Source organism: Misgurnus anguillicaudatus, unplaced genomic scaffold (genome assembly GCF_027580225.2).
Source record: "Misgurnus anguillicaudatus unplaced genomic scaffold, ASM2758022v2 HiC_scaffold_29, whole genome shotgun sequence".
NCBI classification, from domain to species: domain Eukaryota; kingdom Metazoa; phylum Chordata; class Actinopteri; order Cypriniformes; family Cobitidae; genus Misgurnus; species Misgurnus anguillicaudatus.
In genome coordinates this window covers 6,074,885-6,094,849 of record NW_027395279.1, presented here as the reverse complement: position 1 = coordinate 6,094,849, position 19,965 = coordinate 6,074,885, and the positions used below count along the sequence as shown (strand labels likewise).

Genomic DNA, 19,965 nt, shown 5'->3' with positions numbered 1-19,965 from the left:
CTATCTGAGGAATTAAAACGTGTAAGAAACGCTCACAACATTTCCAAATCCCAGTACGGTAATGTACAGTTAACCTCCTATGTGTAGAAAATGTATGGTTTAAAATGTGACTGTCTCAAAGTTAGAGATTTCTAGATTCATCTTGGTACAATGCCAAAGTTTGCCAAAGTTCACGGGAGCGCGGAATCACACATGCTCACATATGCAGGTAAAATTTAATGCAATAATCCGTTCCCTCTAATAATTTTATCTAAACATTTTTTTAATCATTATTGAGCATTAAACTCTATCACGTGGCTATAGATTATGTCATTTTCGTTGTTTATATACTTTATGGATTTAAAATGACATTCATTTCATATGATAATGCAGTTGTTGTGCAAAATGCATAAATGACACAATTAAACAAGTCATTAAACAAAACGTAAATAAACAAAACATGCCGTTTCAGATGTAAATATGATGCCAATAGCCTATTTAATTATTCCGATTGAATAGTATTTGATATTAAAGTTAGTCAACACTTTAATTTTGGAGGTTTTTGCATGAAGGCAGGGGCGCTCACATTGTTAGAAATGTAAGTGCCATGGAAAAGACTGAAAGCTCTATAATATTTCGTTTGATGTCTGTGTATGCACAAATTTCTGTGAGCTGTGCACACTGTGCCCCCTTAAAAAAATTGGTGCATGACGCCCCTGGTAACTGGAACCTGTTGTACACAAACGTGGACAATTACACGGCTTCATTATCAAAGACAAATATTTATTTATTATATTAATTGGTTCTTCCTTATAGGGGAGAGCGGGGTAAGTTGTCACACGGGTAAGTTGTCACACTGTTAATAACTCCAACACTAGAGGCTCTATCTCAAAAATCAAATAGCCACTTTATGTGACTTCTTCTTCTATAGTGAACTTCCTGTTCACATGTGGTCAAGATCACTGTAATCTGAGGTTAGCACAATTTTCTTATTTTTCTGCTTAAAAAGTAAAAAAAAATCACTTTACATTTTATGCAATACAACTTTGTTAGGTGTGAATGTTTAAAATGATTATTTTGCACAAAATAGAGGAGACCGTAAAGTGTCTTTTGATACTTTAGCTAAAGTGATATGATGAGCTAAACTTGAGATTTAGACAACATTAGCACACAAGTAAGTATGGGGCAAGTTGTCTCAATGACTTTGGGGCAAGTCGTCACATCTGACAACTTGCCCCTGTACAAACAAACACATCGAACATGCTCAGAAAACATGATATAGAAAAGAATAAGCCTCAATCTAGCAAAAAGCTGTTTCAAAAGAAAGGGAAGCAGAAATCTGGACCTATGAAAAACAAGGCAGCTAAAAGAAGAAAAATCATGCAAGAGTCATCATCAGATGATGAAGAGTGCTTCTGCCTCGTCTGTGTAGAGCAGGGGTCTCAAACTCAAATTGGCTTGGGGCCATTTCTGCGATTGACATTTAATCGGAGGGCCGCAGAGCTATTTTAAGGTTAAAAGAGTACAATATTTCTGTAAATTGACTGATAAAATTCTATTATTTAATGTATAATAAAAGCAGTGTTTTTTTTAAATATACATTATTTTATGTAAGTAAATCATTTCTTAACCTTCTCTTTATAAAAAATTACCATCAGTAAGTGTTTGTGTTTTGATTTATTTTGGATTGTTTACAGTCATAGTATTGACTTTATTATGTTCCATCTTTGTTATTCCACAGTTTTAATGAATTTGCTATTATATGTGGAAAAATATGAATAAGTGAAAGTGATCCTAAAACTTCTGAATGGGTAGTCAATGTTAAGCTAGTTAAACAGAATAAAATATATAATACTGCTAGGTGTAATTGCATAGCAAGCTACATAATAATATATTATACTTCATTAATATATAGCAGTATACACACTTTTATCCTCTGTATGTTTCTCCTCACCTTTCCTCTTTTAATCTGGGCACTTTGATGGCAATTTTTCTTATCTGTAGTTTATGTGTTGCATTACATCTATGGCTCTGGCTCATACATGCGGTATCTCCATTAGAAGCTGTGGCTTCTTGATGTGAGCCCCACTGCAGCTCTTCTCGGAGTAACAGCTGATATTCACCCGGAAGTAACAAATCTTCTCTGGACAAACACTACAAAGTCCCGAACAGATTAACTGATCGGATGGTGAAAATGATATGATTGACGCGAGGTTCAGATGAGGAATTAAAGTCCGATCACGCATTCCTTATCCTCGCAATCACGGAGCGCGCGCGCGGCTCATGGCTGCGTAGCAACGGGTGACGCGACCCACGCCACGGAACGCAACTTCCGCTCCCGAGCACTTTAGAAAGTAAGAAACGCCTTGACTCGTTTTAACGCGCGTTGTTAGACGCGACATGTGAACGAACCCTTAAACGTTTAAATTAAAAATGGAATAAATATGAAACAAAGTGAATAAAAATCTTTCTGCGGGCCAGATTATGTTATATTGTTGAAAGGTGCCGCGGGCCGCAGAGAGGCAGAGGGCGGGCCGCAAATGGCCCGCGGGCCGGGAGTTTGAGACCACTGGTGTAGAGCCATTTTCAAAGAGTCGTCCAAAGGAGACCTGGGTAAAATGTGTAAAATGCAACAATTGGGCCCATGATGCTTGCACCTCAGGCCAGGCAATTTATGTGTGTCAGAATTGTGATTCTGGAGATGAGTCCTATTAGTCATACAGGGCATCTGTTTTGTTCAGAGGTTCAACATGTTAAGTTAAGCAAGTTATCTGCAGCGTTCCATTCAGTTATCTGGTTTTATGTGAAAGCCATAGAACATTTGAACCAAAGTTCAAAGTAAAGTGGTCTTGCCACTTAATTGAAATGTGCATTATTTGGATTGAAATAATTGTTTTTCCAGATTCTCCAGGCACGGATGTTTATATTTCCAGTTTGGTTTGAGTTTAAAAATTAAAATCAATATTCACAATTAAGTAGTTGTGTTCTTATTTTTAGATAATCTAGTGTGACAACTTACCCGCCCTAGTGTGACAACTTACCCTCCGATGGGGCAAATTGTCACAAGTGCACAGTCACTATTCAACAGTCTACAACTCTGTAATGAGATAAGATATAAAGATGTTATGAATACAACATATGTGCCCAAGACTTCCTTCTTTCATTTGGTATGAGATTTATACCATTTTGATGTATGGTGCTCAGTAAATGTTAGACAGTGTGAAAAGTGTGACAACATACCCCGCTCTCCCCTACCCCAAAATAGCTGTAAGAAATTTAAGGGGGAAAAAGACAAATCAAAGCTCGGGTCTTAGGGGGTTAAGTTGTTTAAACATGACCGCAGTCAATATTTCAATAAAAAAACATGTGTATGTAGTAATAAACCCCTTACCAGGATATTTGAGGAGCTTTTGAGGTGTTTGTCTTCCTGCAATAAGCTTAATTTTTTTAAGCTTAGTTATATTTATATATTTGTGCAACTCTTAATAATCTTTTAATCTTATTTTTTTTAGCTGATGTTAAATACATAAAATATTAATTTAACTTAAATATATAAGTGTGACATTCTCAAATTATATTGATTAAAATTTACAAAAAATATTACGGATATCCATTAGAAATAATCTGTTAGTTAAATACTTATTTTATACACCTAAATAATATATGTACATTTTACATAAAATATGTTTAATTTTAATAGTTATTTATTTTGTTTTAGTTGTTTAGTTGAAGTATATTAGTTATTTTTAATTATTTGGTGTGAGTGTGCTTGCGTGTGTGTGTCAGGGACGAAAGACAACATACATAGCCTATATAGTGGCAAAAACTGTATTTATTTAATTTATTAATTTATTTATATTAAAGTAAAGGGTGATGGTGACAAGTGAAAATGTGTTCATCCTATGTACAATATTTACAAGTAAACAAATAACAAGGACACAAAAAGGAGAGGGCAGTGCCAATTCAAAGAAATAAACAAAACAAAACAACTAACTAAAGTTTAAACCCTCTAACCTGAGCTACAAAGGAAAGGTAATGAGATAAATCTTCTGCGTCATACGACGCCCTGACTAACCCACACTACCTACACGAATAGAAAACGTTGGGTGGCACGCGCTCCTTTAATACAGAAAACGAATCCCTATACGTGAAACTAACAAAGTCACAAAACAACGCTAGTAAACACTCAAAATGTACAAACGCAAAACGCGACTAACAAACAGAGATAAGGGGCAGACTGACATAAAAAGAAAACGAATTAATATTTAAAAAATGAATTATCAATGGCATACAAGACTAATAATTTTAAACTTTTTACATTTTTATTTGATTAAATCAGTATTAAAACACACTATTTTTAAAAATTATCATTGAATTATCTCTCTAACTCTCATTAAATAAATGCTTATGTGTATACTCAGCCTTAGAAAAGAAATATTATAACGTGGGGATGGGATTCGTTTACATTAACATTATTAACTGTTATGTAGACTAAGGTGACCAGATTTTTTAAATGAAAACCGGGGACATTTTCTAGTTAAATGGTGAAAATATCATTAAAATCTCATTTGTTGTTATCTATAAATTAAAAAATGGGGACAAATTTTTTTTTTAAGTTTTCTTTTTTATTGTTGTGGGTTCACTGCAAAAAATGAATTTCTTCTTACTTAATAGAATTTTTTCTTATTTTCAATACAAATATCTAAAAAATCTTAAAACAAGATGCATTTTCTTGATAAGCAAAATCCCCTAAGAAAAATCTAGCTTAAAGACAAAAAAATAAATAAATTTAAGTGAATTTTTGCTTAAAACATACAAAAATATTTTTCTTTAATTAAGTAGTGGTAGATTTTTTTTGCTTGTTTTAAGCACAAATTTGATATTTTGGTCTAAAAAAAAGACTTATATTCTTAGGTCTTTTTGCCCATCAAGAAAATGCATCTTGACTTAAGAATTTTTTTGTATTTGTACTGAAAACAAGAGAAAAATACTAATAAGAAAGTCATTTTTGCATTGTTTCTAATTCAATTAATTGAACAATTTCTGTAGCCTAAAAATCTATTTTCTCCCGTTTTTTACACAAGAGACATACCTCATCAAAAATGACTTCTGGTACTACTTCAGCTGATTTCATAACATTGTAAACGTGAAGAACAGAAGGAATAATGCAAAATGTACACATATTTAGCCTACACAAAACAAATGCTCCGTAACATACTGTGATCAGTTCACTTAATTGGTTTATTATTTTAATTTAACATGAGTAGTTAGTACCTTAAGCCCCCATAACTTGAGTGATGATAATGATGCTTTCTCATGTGTCTCGTTGTAAATTCTTCATCGCTAAATCAGTGGGGTGCGCAAGTAATCAGTAGCTTGCGGCCCCCTCTGCTGGTGAAAATAATCATTACATGATTGCTCCAGTATGGTACTACAAACGCTATGTTGATCGGGTTTATCAGTGTATTTGCTGGTTGTTTTGGACATGCTGTAAAACGGGGACATTTCCGGGGACAGCTTCAGTCGGGGACAGAACACCAAAAAACGGGACTGTCCCCGGAAAACGGGGACGTCTGGTCACCTTAATGTAGACTACCTCTGAAGATGCCTGAGGCGTGAAGAATCGTGAAACGATAAATTGATTGCTGTAAGCTCTAACATTGCGGGAATTGCTCTCCTTATGCATCTCCAGCACCAGCAGACTCGCTGACAAATAGTGCAGTTGGCTTTATACTGTACTATTTTCCACGGACAATTTCCAGCCTGCATTTGACTTCTCCCAGCTCTAAAACTTTCGGACGTGGACGCGAGCTGCCTCCAGCTTCGGCCTCCCCGAGCTGCTTCCAGCTTCGTCATCCGCGAGCTTTCTCCAGCCTCCGCAATGATTTAAAACCGGATGAGCTATTTAATTCTCAAATACTGGACGATTCTGTATTTTAAAGGATTGGTGTCAGCCCTGCTGATGGAAAAATTGTGCAAACGGAGATGTATGTACGCAGTGCATGACCATTAATAAAGTGCAAAGCCTTTATTAGTTTTTAAATAAAAGTCCTTTCAAAATAAAAGCCGCTCGTCACAGGGCTTCCTTTTCCACCATACACCTTCCGTTTCCACTATACTCTCTCTCACACAAACATACATACTTCTCTTACATACGCACATTTTCTTCAGACATACATACATTCTATAGATGTATGTGAAAGGAGAATGTAAGTGTGTAGGAGTAGAAAATATATGTATGTGAAAGGAGAATGTGAGTGTGTAAGAGTAGAAATACATGTATGTAAAAGGGGAATGCATGTATGTGAGGGGAAAAAAATATATGTATGTGAAAGGAGAATGTAAGTGCGTGAGAGTAAAAATGCATGTATGTAAAAGGAGAATGCATGTATGTGAGAGGTAAAAATATATGTATGTGAAAGGAGAATGTAAGTGTGTGAGAGTAAAAATACATGTATGTAAAAGGAGAATGCATGTATGTGAGAGGAAAAAATATATGTATGTGAAAGGAGAATGTGAGTGTGTGAGAGTAGAAATACATGTATGTAAAAGGGGAATGCATGTATGTGAGAGGAAAAAATATATGTATGTGAAAGGAGAATGTAAGTGTGTCAGAGTAAAAATACATGTATGTAAAAGGAGAATGCATGTATGTGAGAGGAAAAAATATATGTATGTGAAAGGAGAATGTAAGTGTGTGAGAGTAGAAATGTATGTATGTGAAAGGAGAATACATGTATGTGAAAGTAGAATGTAAGTGTGTCAGAGTAAAAATACATGTATGTGATAGGAGAATGAATGTGTGTGAGAGTGCCAGAATGAAATTTGTCTTGTATGGCCCTTCATAATAATCAGGTTTTTATTGTTGTTTATACAGTATCTCTATGTGGTGTTTTTTAATATGTTTTAAGACAAGCCATGCAAAAATGTATCATTCAACACCATTGCTGAGCACGTGTGTTGTAATGCATATTTACCCCCTTCCCAAATTCTTCTTAGCCCCCCCTGAAAATTTAGTTGTGTTAGCTCCATAACTGTACACGGATTCGTGATCACTTCAGTCTCTTTTTAAATTTCTTATGAAAACCGCAGCAGGACTTCGGCTGCCCCCCCCCCCTTTGGTCTGTGACTTAGTGCGTTTGTAACCCTGTATAATTTAATTAATTAATTATTAAAGGAAAGTAGTTTATGAGTTTGTTAAAATAATAAACTAACCAGATGAGTAGAAAAGTGAAAGGAGAAAATTCTAAAATCTAAGATAAATGGCCGGCAGAAAGCGCATCATGTTTTAAATATTACTTTACAGACGCACAAAGTTTTATCTGTATGACCATATAACCATAAAAGTAATTTCAGGTCATCATGCATGCATTGCTGTTCAGTGTTCACCGGCATGTAGGATATGTACTAACAAACATTACGTTATTACGCCATTAGTTGTTCGAAATATAAATTATCCGCTTGAACCTCACCCAAGTGCAGCGCTGATTGCTGAAACACTGCACACTTGAGAATCTGATGCGCCTCATATACACACTTACAACGTTTCACATTAAATGACATATTTGTCCAAAACCATTGGTAATGTAAATACTGAATTAAACACTAGACCCTACACTGCAAGATAAAATAGAATAGAATAGAAACTTTACTGTCATTATAAAACTATAATAAAATTTGTTTATAAGCTCTCAAAGACCAGCAGCCTCAGAAGAATAAACAACAAAAATAGAATCCACATAGTATATAGTTACAAAATAATATCACCGCAGAGCAGTGGTGTAGTGCAGGGTATACGGAGGTATACGGAGTATACCCACCTCTTTATTTGATGGCATGGGGTATACCCACTTCTACTGGGGGCATACATTAAGAGTGTACCCACTTCTACTGGGGCATAAATTTAGAGTATACCCACTTCTCCAGACACCACTACACCACTGCCGCAGAGTAGTATATATACAGTGGAATTAAATAATGCAAACAACAGTGCAAAAACAAGTTTAACCAGTCATTTAATGCTTAGCCTACAATAATATTCCTGTAAGGAAGGAACAGGAAAACAGAGCATTAATATAAATAGCCTAGATCACTTATAATAACTCTTAAATATGCAAAAAATAAGATTAGACTTGAGTTGGTGCTAGATTGTGCACACATCTACAGTATGCATTCAAACACTGCCTGCATAACACATCCTAAAAACGTATCATGATCGTTGCCTCATAAACAAGAGCTGAGGAGGAGAAATCACATAGGTTTCTGTTAGGATTTGACCGGGAGGATAGGAGGCAAAAGTGACACAGAAGCCGCTTGGATTCAGGTGAAGGGTGATTTATTAATGACACACGGTGTAAAAGTAGAAAAATAATCAAAAAGAAAATAATCTGTACAAAATATCCACTATATACAAAGTATTTACATGCTAGTTCAGCTAAATCAACTGATCTGAACTGCATCAACAAGAAATCCGCAATAAACTTTGTATAAAGCAAAACACAACTCCTACAACAACCCACACTGACTGACTGTGTGGGAGCCATTTTATATTCTTAGCTCCGCCCCTGGACCAAACCATTTTGAAATTGGTGGGGGTTTCTCCACTAACTATAAAAACATGCATGGGCAACAAAATATACATTAATGAAAATAAATAAGTACAAACACAACATTCCATCACACATCAAACAACCATTAAGACTTTAAACAGAAAAACAGAACACTTTTATACAGGCATGAACTGGTGACCCATATGATGTCACAACCAAAATGGCTGCCCAGCATGGTAAGTGTATAAAAGTCCCAGGTTGTATATTGCACAGGTTTGGTTCTGGAAAATGGAAACTGGTGAGTGTTTGTAATCTTTGTATGCGTGTTTGTTGCCCAATAAATGATAGTAGATAAAGAATGTGCGTGTGGTTATTTTAATCTTTTATGGCAGATGAAATGTAGTTTTGTTTGGGAAGTAACAAACTGTGATAAACATCATAAAACATTAAACACAAATGCACAATACACTACACCACTACACAGATCCGTGTATACATTGTAAGGTACCACCCACAAGCCCAACGACGGATGCAAGTGGAGTGGGTGAAGGGGACTCGTGTTCGTTCCTTCCTCAGCGCTTCTAGAAGAATAATTCCATATCATGATTAAATTAATTTCTTTGATCTCTGTGTTTAAATTATAATCTGACTCCAATTTAATATACTAAGAATTTAGTGCATTATTCCAATTATCTGTTGATCATAATTTAGATGTTTGATTATTTATTAATTCCCATAGTCTTAGTTATTCGTTCATTAGGGACCCGGTATCGCACAGAGCATACGCCGTCCATTTGCGTACATCTCACGGACACAAAATTGCCAGTCTGATCTTAGTCAGAGGTTACCGGGTAAACTAATATTTTTATGTCTGGCCGCTCCATGCTTGCTCCGATCATAAAAATAGTTACTTTAGTTTAGCGCTCATGCAACTTGCTAAGGCAGGTGATAAACATAAATCTGAGAGTTTTAATGAATGTGCCCCATGCTCCATTCGACCATCAAAACCTCAGTGTAATATCCTGACAGGATAATCTTGCGGTAATACCAGACTCCTTCTAATCTACTGGTCATAACAATTTCTGAAAGAATTAAAATAAATCAATACAATTTCTGAAGAATTCAGATGAATCAAATGTAACAATTTATTATACCAGGCAGGTTTCAGCTTCAAACATAAATTAAACAATATCATACAGAATTTGATTCAATTCCAATTACTTAAAATGATCAACAGTTGCAAAAGTTACAAAGTCATACCTGGCAATAGACACTCTGGCTACAGAGTACTTCCATCGTGAATATAATATACCCAAAATGGTTTAGAAAGATTCTTGTTAAAGAATACTTCCATAATGTCTGAATACACACACCCAAAGTGTGGGGAAGATTCTTGCTAAAGAATACTTCCCAGAGTCTCTTGCCAAGCCACCTTATATACACAGAATGAGACAAAGAATAATAAAATCTCAAAACAGGATTTGGTTGGTCGGTTCTCGTGACCTGAAGGAGCATCAAATGGGACTGTTAACCATCTGTAATCTAGATCTCCTCATGAGTTGACACCCATCCCAGGAGTACAGATTATGTCTTAAGTTTTAAACTTTGATATACTTTCTCTTAGCATTATAGAAATTAGACCTTTTTAACCATCGCACCATGACCTTTAAAACAACACCAAACATGAAGATGAAACCTTTGTAGCATCACAACATATGATATATCCAATGTTACATGTGTTTAGTATATTTCCAGTAACCAAAACCTTAAAGGAGAAGAGAGAGGGGGTGAAATACAGATCAGTTCCTGTGTATCCGTGACCCCTGTGGAGAGAGACAACACGTCTCTCAAAAATAGACACAGAATGTGTTTTTTATTGTTTTATGGTCCAGCTCCAAAACCAAAACTTGTCCACCTGTCCTACAACATTAAATGCCGGCATTCGAATCGTGCTTGGTGTTAATGGTGGCTGTGTAATAATAATAGCTGTGTATGAGGCTAGTCACAGTGCCTCAACCTCATACTACACTGTGACAGTTTCAAATAGAAAGCTGCTAGCAAATGTAAATATTTAAAAAGAAATCATAATAAATGTGTCATAATCTACATTCCTTTATAACCTTTTCTCCTGAGGTGACGTGAAGTGCTTGCTCTGGCAAGATAATCTTAATAATATCCTGTAGTGTGTGATGCACTAGGATTTTTAAATCCTGTAGTGTGAGCATGTTTAGGATTTGATAGAAGAATATCTGACAAGATTCTCTTTATGTGTGTGCTGCAACCAGATTTCATAATCTGCCAGGATTTTTAAAATCCTGTAGTGTGAGCAAGGCATTAGTGGTTAGAGAGTCTGGCTTGAATGGTCGCTGGTTCAGTTCCATGGCCGGCAGGAAATGATTGAGGTGCAGATATTTCAGAATGCTTAATGGTCATTGTTCTAGTCAAAGCCTATTTAATTTTGCATATTGTTTTTTTTTAGGAATAAATTTAACATGCTGAATCCACCCAAAACCTCAACAGTGTTTTCTGTCTCCTACAGATCAGTTTGCTGTTGTTGGACCTGTAGCTCCTCTCTTCATTGTATCTGGTGAAGATGTGATTCTGCCATGTTCTCTCAAACCCAACATCAGTGCTGTAAACATGAGAGTCGAGTGGTTTAGACTTGATCTCAAAGACTCAGTAGTTCATCTCTATGAAGATCATGAAGATAAAAACACAAATCAGCTTCAGTCGTACAGAGAAAGAACTGAAGTGTTTAAAGATGAACTACAGAAAGGAAATACATCACTCAAACTATCAAGAGTTCAGATCTCTGATGAAGGATTTTATAAGTGTTTTATTCAGTCCAAAACTTGGTATGATGACATCACTGTTGATCTCAGAGTTGAAGGTGAGCAAACCACAAAAACTAAAATTAAAGTCCCACTGTGGGGATAATCAGGTTTTTATTGTTGTTTATACAGTGTGTCTATGTGGTGTTTTTAATATGTTTTAAGACAAGCCATGCAAAAATGTATCATTCAACACCATTGCTGAGCACGTGTGTTGTAATGCATATTTACCCCTCTTCCCAAATTCTTCTTAGCCCCCCCCCCTGAAAATTTAGTTGTGTTAGCTCCATAACTGTACACGGATTCGTGATCATTTCAGTTTCTTATGAAAACCGCAGCAGGACTTCAGCTGCCCCCCCCCCCTTGGTCTGTGACTTAGTGCGTTTGTAACCCTGTATAATTTAATTCATTAATTATTAAAAGAAAGTAGTTTATGAGTTTGTTAAAATAATAAACTAACCAGATGAGTAGAAAAGTGAAAGGAAAAAAATTATAAAATCTAAGATAAATGTATGTCAGTGTGATGATTGACATGTCAGTAACCGTCCACAGGGCTCAAAATTAACTTTTTTATTTGGTAGCACTGGTGCTCCCAACTTTAAAGAGTTAGGACGACCAGCAAAAATTTAAAAGCACCACAACTACAATGTAAATGTTAACTCTTTCACCGGCAGCGTTTTTTAAAAAAGTTGCCAGCCAGGGCCACCGTTTTTCATGATTTTCACCAAAGTTTAGTGCCTTCCAGAAAATGTTCTTCTTTAAATATATAAACATACAATATACCAAATGAAAGAACAGACCCTCTGCTTTAAAAAAAAAAAAAAAAAAAAAAACGTTTCATCCTACCTTGAGTGGTTCTTTTGTAATCAGCTTTTGAATATGGGTAGGTTTCTGCATAAACACCACATTTTGAGCAAAACGCAGAGATAATTCCATTTTTGTGACGGACTTTTCATAGAGATCCCATTCAGAGCGATCTTTAAAACAGACACGGACATGCAGCTGCTTGCCATAGGGCAATACTTCCGGGTTTAAAAAGTTGCGGAAGGGCGCCACCTGGTGGAAAATAGCGGTATTGGGGAAAGACTGAAAATCTCGTCATTGGCGGGGAAGCATTTTCTCTTAATTGACGAGATATCTCGTCAATGGCGGTGAAAGAGTTAATAGGTTTATTTTATTAAAAATAAAACACCACCACCGGCTTTACACATCCTATGGCCAGCATTTAAAATTTGGTCTTCTATTTTATTTTATTTTATTTTTTGCTGCATAAATTCCTAAATTAATACCCAAATGCTGTTGAAATAGTATAGCAGCAATAATAATTTAACAATTACAGGTAACATGATTAAGATTACAATAAAAAATCTCGCAAACACGTAAAACACTGATTAATTGTGACATTACAAAAGTGACCTTAATATAGAAGGCTAATATATATTGGTATTGATAACTGCATTACCAGGATGCTTTTACTACTAAATAGGCAATGTTTTAAAAAATACAACAAAAACATACCATCAGCATTGTCGTATTCCACAGCAACATGGACCACAAGGATGTTTGTCGAATGTCCATTCACCAGCGCATGCGCACATACACCATCAAACACACTTTGACAGACAGGTCGGTGTCTCCATCAATAATAAACACATTTGTCATGACACGTCTTGTGTTTTTGGCACTTTCGCCATTTTTAAGCAAGGTACGTCTGGCGCTTAAAATGTTTTGATTCCGCCATTAACGCCGTTTTACAGGATTTACAGTAAACACAGTAAGTTACATTTCCATAGCGGAGACACTCGAAATCTTTAAGCCACTCTCTCTGAAAGGTTTAACGTCAACTCGTATTTTCCGGTGGTGGAGTTACATTTGAATCCGGATTGTCGTCAAAAAATACAGTAATAACCTTGGCTGTAATCGGCTTGCTCTCGTCATGCTCGCGACACGTTCGCCTTTTCACATTTCCGCGCTTCACGGCAACAAGGAATGACTGACGCTCATATTAGCCAATCTGCGGTCTTCATTAAATGCAAGAACTTAATGGTGAAATTTGATTGGTTATGTAACGTTGGAGAGAACACTGAACCTGGGACAGCGCCAGCACGCAGGATCACAATCAACTCGCGTCACAACAAAATGGGCAGTCGTTCTAGACAAAGCCTATTTAATTTTGCATATTGTTTTTTTTTAGGAATAAATTTAACATGCTGAAACCACCCAAAACCTCAACAGTGTTTTCTGTCTCTTACAGATCAGTTTGATGTTATTGGACCTGTAGCTCCTCTCGTCGCTATACCTGGTAAGGATGTAATTCTGCCCTGTTCTCTTAAACCCCAAATCAGTGCTGTAAACATGAGAGTCGAGTGGTCTAGAGTTGATCTCAAAGTAGTTCATCTCTATGAAGATCATGAAGACAAAAACACAAATCAGCTTCAGTCGTACAGAGGAAGAACTGAAGTGTTTAAAGAAGAACTACAGAAAGGAAACACATCACTTAAACTATCAAGAGTTCAGATCTCTGATGAAGGACTTTATACGTGTTTCATTCAGTCCAAAACCAACTATGATGACATCACTGTTGATCTCAGAGTTGAAGGTGAGCAAACCACAAAAACTAAAATTAAAGTCCCACTGTGATAATCAGGTTTTTATTGTTGTTTATACAGTGTGTCTATGTGGTGTTTTTAATGTTTTAAGACAAGCCATGCAAAAATGTATCATTCAACACCATTGCTGAGCACGTGTGTTGTAATGCATATTTACCCCCTTCCCAAATTCTTCTTAGCCCCCCCTGAAAATTTAGTTGTGTTAGCTCCATAACTGTACAAGGATTCGTGATCACTTCAGTCTCTTTTTAAATTTCTTATGAAAACCGCAGCAGGACTTCGGCCCCCCCCCCCCCTTTGGTCTGTGACTTAGTGCGTTTGTAACCCTGTATAATTTAATTAATTAATTATTAAAGAAAGTAGTTTATGAGTTCCCCTTCGAGGGAACTCGAGCTGCGTCGCCGAAGCTACGCTATGGGAACGCCCTCTGCGTGATTGCGTCTGAAGCACGTATGTCAAATCAGTCCAATGGTCAAGTGACACGTCATAGGCGGGTGACGTGGGAACCAGGAAGCTATAAAAAGAGCACCCAACAAGCCAACTTCAGCTCTTTGTGCCTCAGCAAGCGAGTGTGTGTTATTATCATGTCTAAGCAAAGTTTTAAGGAGTGTGCTTCCCCGTGTCCTCGTTTCATTACGAGCGAGGACTCGCATCGTCTTTGTGTTATGTGCCTCGGGGCACAACACGCACGATCATCTCTTGAGAGGGGTGGTTGTGCACATTGTGAAAGGATGCCGCTCCGTACGTTGCGCTCGCGGCTCGCTCTCTTCGAGGAGGGTGGTGAGCCGCGTGTTCCCCACGGTTCTGGCCCCGCTGCTGCCGAGGCAGGGCGGAAGCTGCGATCGTGGGGATCACAACTAGATCTCGCGGACGAGCTTGAGACGGGTCTTCCCCTTTCTCAGCCTTCACCCGCGGGATCTAGTGCCCCGTCTCTGGATTCGGAAGCCCGCGCTGCGGTTTCTTCCGCCCAGGGCGGGAGCCCAGATTTGCATTTATCGTCGTCCGAGGAAGTCGATATTATGTCTGTAGACGTGGTGGACGCTGAGGAGCCCTCTCATTCGTCCCCCGCGTTCGATGATTTATTGGAGGTTGTCACTAATGCTGTGGCTCGCTTAAAGTTAGACTGGCCGGCGGAGACACAGAGCGCTCGTCCTCAGAGCATGTTAGACGAGCGTTTTTTAAAGCAAAAATCTCAACCTTCGCGGCGCAACATGCCTTTTTTCCCTGATCTCCACAGCGAGCTGTCGAGATCATGGAAAGCCCCGTATTCGGCCCGTGTTCATACCCCTCACGCCACCATGTATTCCAACATTGTGGGGATGGGTGAGCACGGGTATTTAACGATGCCCCGGGTGGAGCAGACGCTTGCGAGCTATCTCTCCCCCGCCGCGGCGTCATCTTTAAAATCGCCTTCGCTTCCCACGAAACCGGTTAGGTTGACTTCATCTTTAGTGGGTAAAGCGTATAAGTCTGCAGGGCAGGCTGGGGCTTCACTGCATACCCTAGCTGTCTTACAGGCGTACCAAGCGGAACTACTTAAAGATTTGGATACCGAGGCGGGGGGTACGTCTGATGTTTTTAAAGAGCTTCGTCGAGTCACTGATGTGTCACTCAGGGCCATTAAAGAAACTGCGAAAGCCGTGGGTAGATCGATGGGAGCTCTCGTAGCCACGGAACGCCATTTATGGCTTAATCTTTCTGAGCTTAAATCCTCAGATAGGGCATTCCTTTTAGACGCGCCCGTTGCGCCCTCCGGTCTCTTTGGCGATGCCGTTAATACTGTCGTCGAGAGATTTGCGGAGGCTCGTAAGCAGTCGGCGGCGTTCGAACGCTATCTCCCCCGCCGTGCTCTTGATTCTAGGGCTGCTGGGCGGGAGCAGCCATCGTATAGAGCATCGCAGAAGCGTAGTGTTGCCACTCGTGGTCCCCCTCAAAAGAACTGGGGTTCGGGCGGTCGTACTCAGACATCTTCTAAACAGAAACCAGACCTGAGGGCTGTTATTATGGCGAGGAAGGCGTCGGCTAAAAAGAAGTCCTGAGGGACGTAGTGTCATGTTTCCGAGGGCAGCCCCCAATCGGGGAGAGCCGGCAGTCACCTCACAACACGGTGCCCGTCTCTCCTCGATGCCCTCGGGATGTCAGTGTGTTAACCCCGCCGCAGTGTGTGTTTCGGGGCACAGCGGCTTCATATTCTTGTGTGCCTCGTGCGCGGGGCACGCAACACCTCTCTCCGAGGAGGGAGGCATTAATATCACCCAGGTTGAACCCTGCCAGTTTGGTTCAGGGCACCGGGAAAAGTTTAAGCAGTACACAAAAAGCCAGTCTCGAGAGGCTGGTACCCCTTATAGAAAATTTGGCAGCGTGGAAACTCCTGCCAAACGTGTCTCAGTGGGTTCTGCAAATAATAGAAAAGGGCTACAAAATTCAGTTTTGCAACCAGCCACCCCAATTCAACGGCGTGTTATCTACCATAGTGGGTGCTGGGCAGACTCTAACAATGGAACAAGAAGTAGAAACTCTCTTGTGCAAGGAAGCCATAGAATGTGTTCCTCCTCACAACAGGGAGTCAGGGTATTACAGCCGCTATTTCATAGTTCCAAAGAAAGACGGGGGGTTGCGTCCGATTTTAGATCTACGTCATCTGAACCGGTCTGTTGCAAAACTAAAGTTCAAGATGTTAACTATAAAGCAGATCGTCACACAAATCAGATCCGAGGACTGGTTTGTGACGATAGATCTAAAAGACACGTATTTTCACATATCTATCCTCCCGCAACACAGGAGATTCCTGAGGTTCGCCTTCGGGGGCGTGGCTTACCAATATCGGGTTCTCCCTTTCGGTCTATCTCTGTCACCCCGTACATTTACAAAGTGCATGGATGCAGTGCTGGCTCCATTACGACTCCGGGGCATCCGTGTCTTAAACTACATAGACGATTGGCTAATTTTAGCCCAATCAGAGAGTATGGCAGCGCAGCATCGAGATGCTGTGCTGACCCACATGAGAGAACTGGGGTTAAGGCTAAATGCAAAGAAAAGCATGCTCTCTCCAGTACAGAGGACAGCTTTTCTTGGCGTTATATGGGATTCAACGACAATGCAGGCACATTTGTCCCCTGCTCGTGTGGAATCCATTCTTTTGGCTGTAGGCAGAGTGAAGTTAGGCCAGTCACACACTGTAAAACAATTTCAGAGGTTGTTGGGGCTCATGGCAGCAGCGTCCAATGTGATACCCCTTGGGCTGCTTCACATGAGACCGCTACAGTGGTGGCTCAAAACCAAAGGGTTTTCCCCGAGGGGCAACCCGTTCCGTCTGATCAAGGTCACGCGCAGATGTCTTCGTGCCTTAGATCTTTGGAAGAGACCATGGTTTCTCTCCCAAGGTCTGATGTTGGGGGCTCAGTACCGTCGAGTTACACTGACAACGGATGCTTCCCTCACAGGCTGGGGAGCAACTATGGGGAGCCATCTGGCTCATGGATTATGGGGGGCCAGACAGCTCAGCTGGCATATAAATTGCCTAGAGATGATGGCAGTGTTTTATGCCCTGAGATGTTTCATCCCTCACCTGCGGGGCCATCAAGTGTTAGTCCGGACAGACAACACGTCGGTAGTCGCGTACATCAACCACCAGGGGGGTTTGCGTTCACGCCCTTTGTACAAATTGGCGCGGCATATCCTTCTGTGGACACAGGGGAAGTTGCTGTCCCTCAGAGCAGTATACATTCCCGGGTGTCTGAATCGGGGAGCAGACGTCCTGTCGAGACAGGGGCTGAGGCCCGGGGAGTGGAGGCTCCACCCTCAGGTGGTGGAGTCCATCTGGACGAGATTTTACCAGGCGGAAGTGGATCTGTTTGCGTCCAGAGAGACGACACACTGTCCGCTATGGTTTTCTCTCACACATCCAGCACCGCTGGGACTGGATGCCATGGTTCAGCCATGGCCGAGGCTACGGCTGTACGTTTTTCCCCCGATCGCTCTGCTCCCGGGAGTTCTGGAGAGGGTTCGTCGCAACAAGGTCCGCTTGTTGTTGGTAGCCCCATTCTGGCCGAACCGAATATGGTTCTCGGACCTGGTGTCCCTCCTCGACGGCTCACCTTGGGAAATACCCGTCAGGAGGGATCTTCTCTCTCTGGCGGGTGGCTCGATTCTTCACCCCCGCCCAGAGTTATGGAAACTGTGGGTCTGGCCTCTGAGGGGGCCAGACTCATAGAATCTGGTCTCTCAGCTGAGGCTGCTGAGACCATTCTTCACTCCAGAGCTCCCTCCACGAGGAAGCTTTATGCCTTTAAATGGAGAGTTTTTACTTCCTGGTGCAGCAAACACCTGCATGACCCTGTGAACTGCCCAATTGGTACAGTCTTGGAGTTTCTGCAGGAAAAGTTCACCGCAGGGTTATCTCCTTCTACACTGAAGGTGTATGTGGCGGCCATCTCGGCTTACCATGTTCCTTTGGTTGGGCAATCCCTTGGGAGAGACCCGCTGGTGGTTCGCTTCCTTCGTGGCACTCGGAGGCTGAGGCCTGTAGTCCGACCCAGGGTCCCAGCTTGGGACCTGGCCGTTGTGCTGGAAGGTCTGTCCATGGCTCCGTTTGAGCCCATTGAGACCGTTCCAGTCAAGTTTGTGGCACTTAAGACAGTACTTCTGTTGGCAGTCACTTCTCTGAGGAGAGTGGGTGACCTTCAGGCCCTGTTGGTTTCCCCTACGTGCCTTGAATTCGCACCGGGGATGGTTAAGGCTTTCTTGTACCCAAGGCCCGGCTATGTGCCTAAGGTACCGACTAATGTGCCACGACCTGTCGTACTTCAGGCCCTCTGTCCTCCCCCATTTAGGGATAGGAATCAGGAAAAGCTTAACTTGGTGTGTCCAGTGCGAGCACTGGACGCCTATGTTCACAGATCTTCTTTGTGGAGGAGGTCTGAGCAACTGTTTGTGTGCTTTGGCTCGCCCAAGAAAGGCCTGCCGGCGACCAAGCAGACACTCAGTAAGTGGATAGTTGAGACTATCTCTCTGGCTTATGAGACCACTGGACGGCCTTCACCTATCGCCGTCAGGGCTCATTCTACCCGGGGTATGGCAGCCTCTAAGGCCTTGTGGCTAGGGGCTTCAATGCAGGATGTCTGTGATGCGGCAGGCTGGTCCTCTCCGCTCACATTCGTTCGGTTTTACGAGTTAGATGTTGGTGCTACGCCTGGAGCCCAGGTGCTCATGTCTTAAGCTGTGCGCGTTTTTACACACAGACAGGCATTTGGTAGTATGGTGTTTTGGTACATCGTTCCCATAGCGTAGCTTCGGCGACGCAGCTCGAGTTCCCTCGAAGGGGAACGTCTCGGGTTACGAATGTAACCATTGTTCCCCGAGAAGGGAACGAGACGCTGCGTCTCCCTGCCATACTCCCTGCATCCCTGTCTCGCCTTGCTTCGGCACAATTTAGCTGAAGTTGGCTTGTTGGGTGCTCTTTTTATAGCTTCCTGGTTCCCACGTCACCCGCCTATGACGTGTCACTTGACCATTGGACTGATTTGACATACGTGCTTCAGACGCAATCACGCAGAGGGCGTTCCCATAGCGTAGCTTCGGCGACGCAGCGTCTCGTTCCCTTCTCGGGGAACAATGGTTACATTCGTAACCCGAGACGTTTGTTAAAATAATAAACTAACCAGATGAGTAGAAAAGTGAAAGGAGAAAATTATAAAATCTAAGATAAATGTATCCGTGTGTCTCAATCAGCTCCCTTGTTCAGTAGTCAGGGCACTGATCAGGGAGTCAGCCATTTTAAGGGCTGTCTCAATCGCAAAATCCGTTCAGTGCACTGGAACGTTCGTTCCCTAAAAATTCCCACAATGCAACGCAAAAACCAGTGAGCATCGATGGTCCCTATGTTCCCTAACCGGAAATTACGTGACCTTTTCTGAAGCTCGCCAACCGAACATCACGTAATCCAACTCAATAAACTTTATGAAATGTGACAGAACTTTTATAAAGACAAACGTTTGT

General features: G+C 40.8%; 1 protein-coding gene across 1 annotated transcript in view; it reads left to right on the top strand.

Moving 5' to 3' along the window:
* The window catches only part of LOC141362754 (butyrophilin-like protein 2), a 66,959-nt gene that overhangs the window by 20,433 nt on the left and 26,561 nt on the right, over positions 1-19,965 (top strand). Inside the window, exons 4-5 of the mRNA XM_073864970.1 lie at positions 11,068-11,418; positions 13,614-13,958. Coding sequence (XP_073721071.1) covers positions 11,068-11,418; positions 13,614-13,958 — 696 coding nt within the window. The remainder of the gene's footprint in view (positions 1-11,067; positions 11,419-13,613; positions 13,959-19,965) is intronic.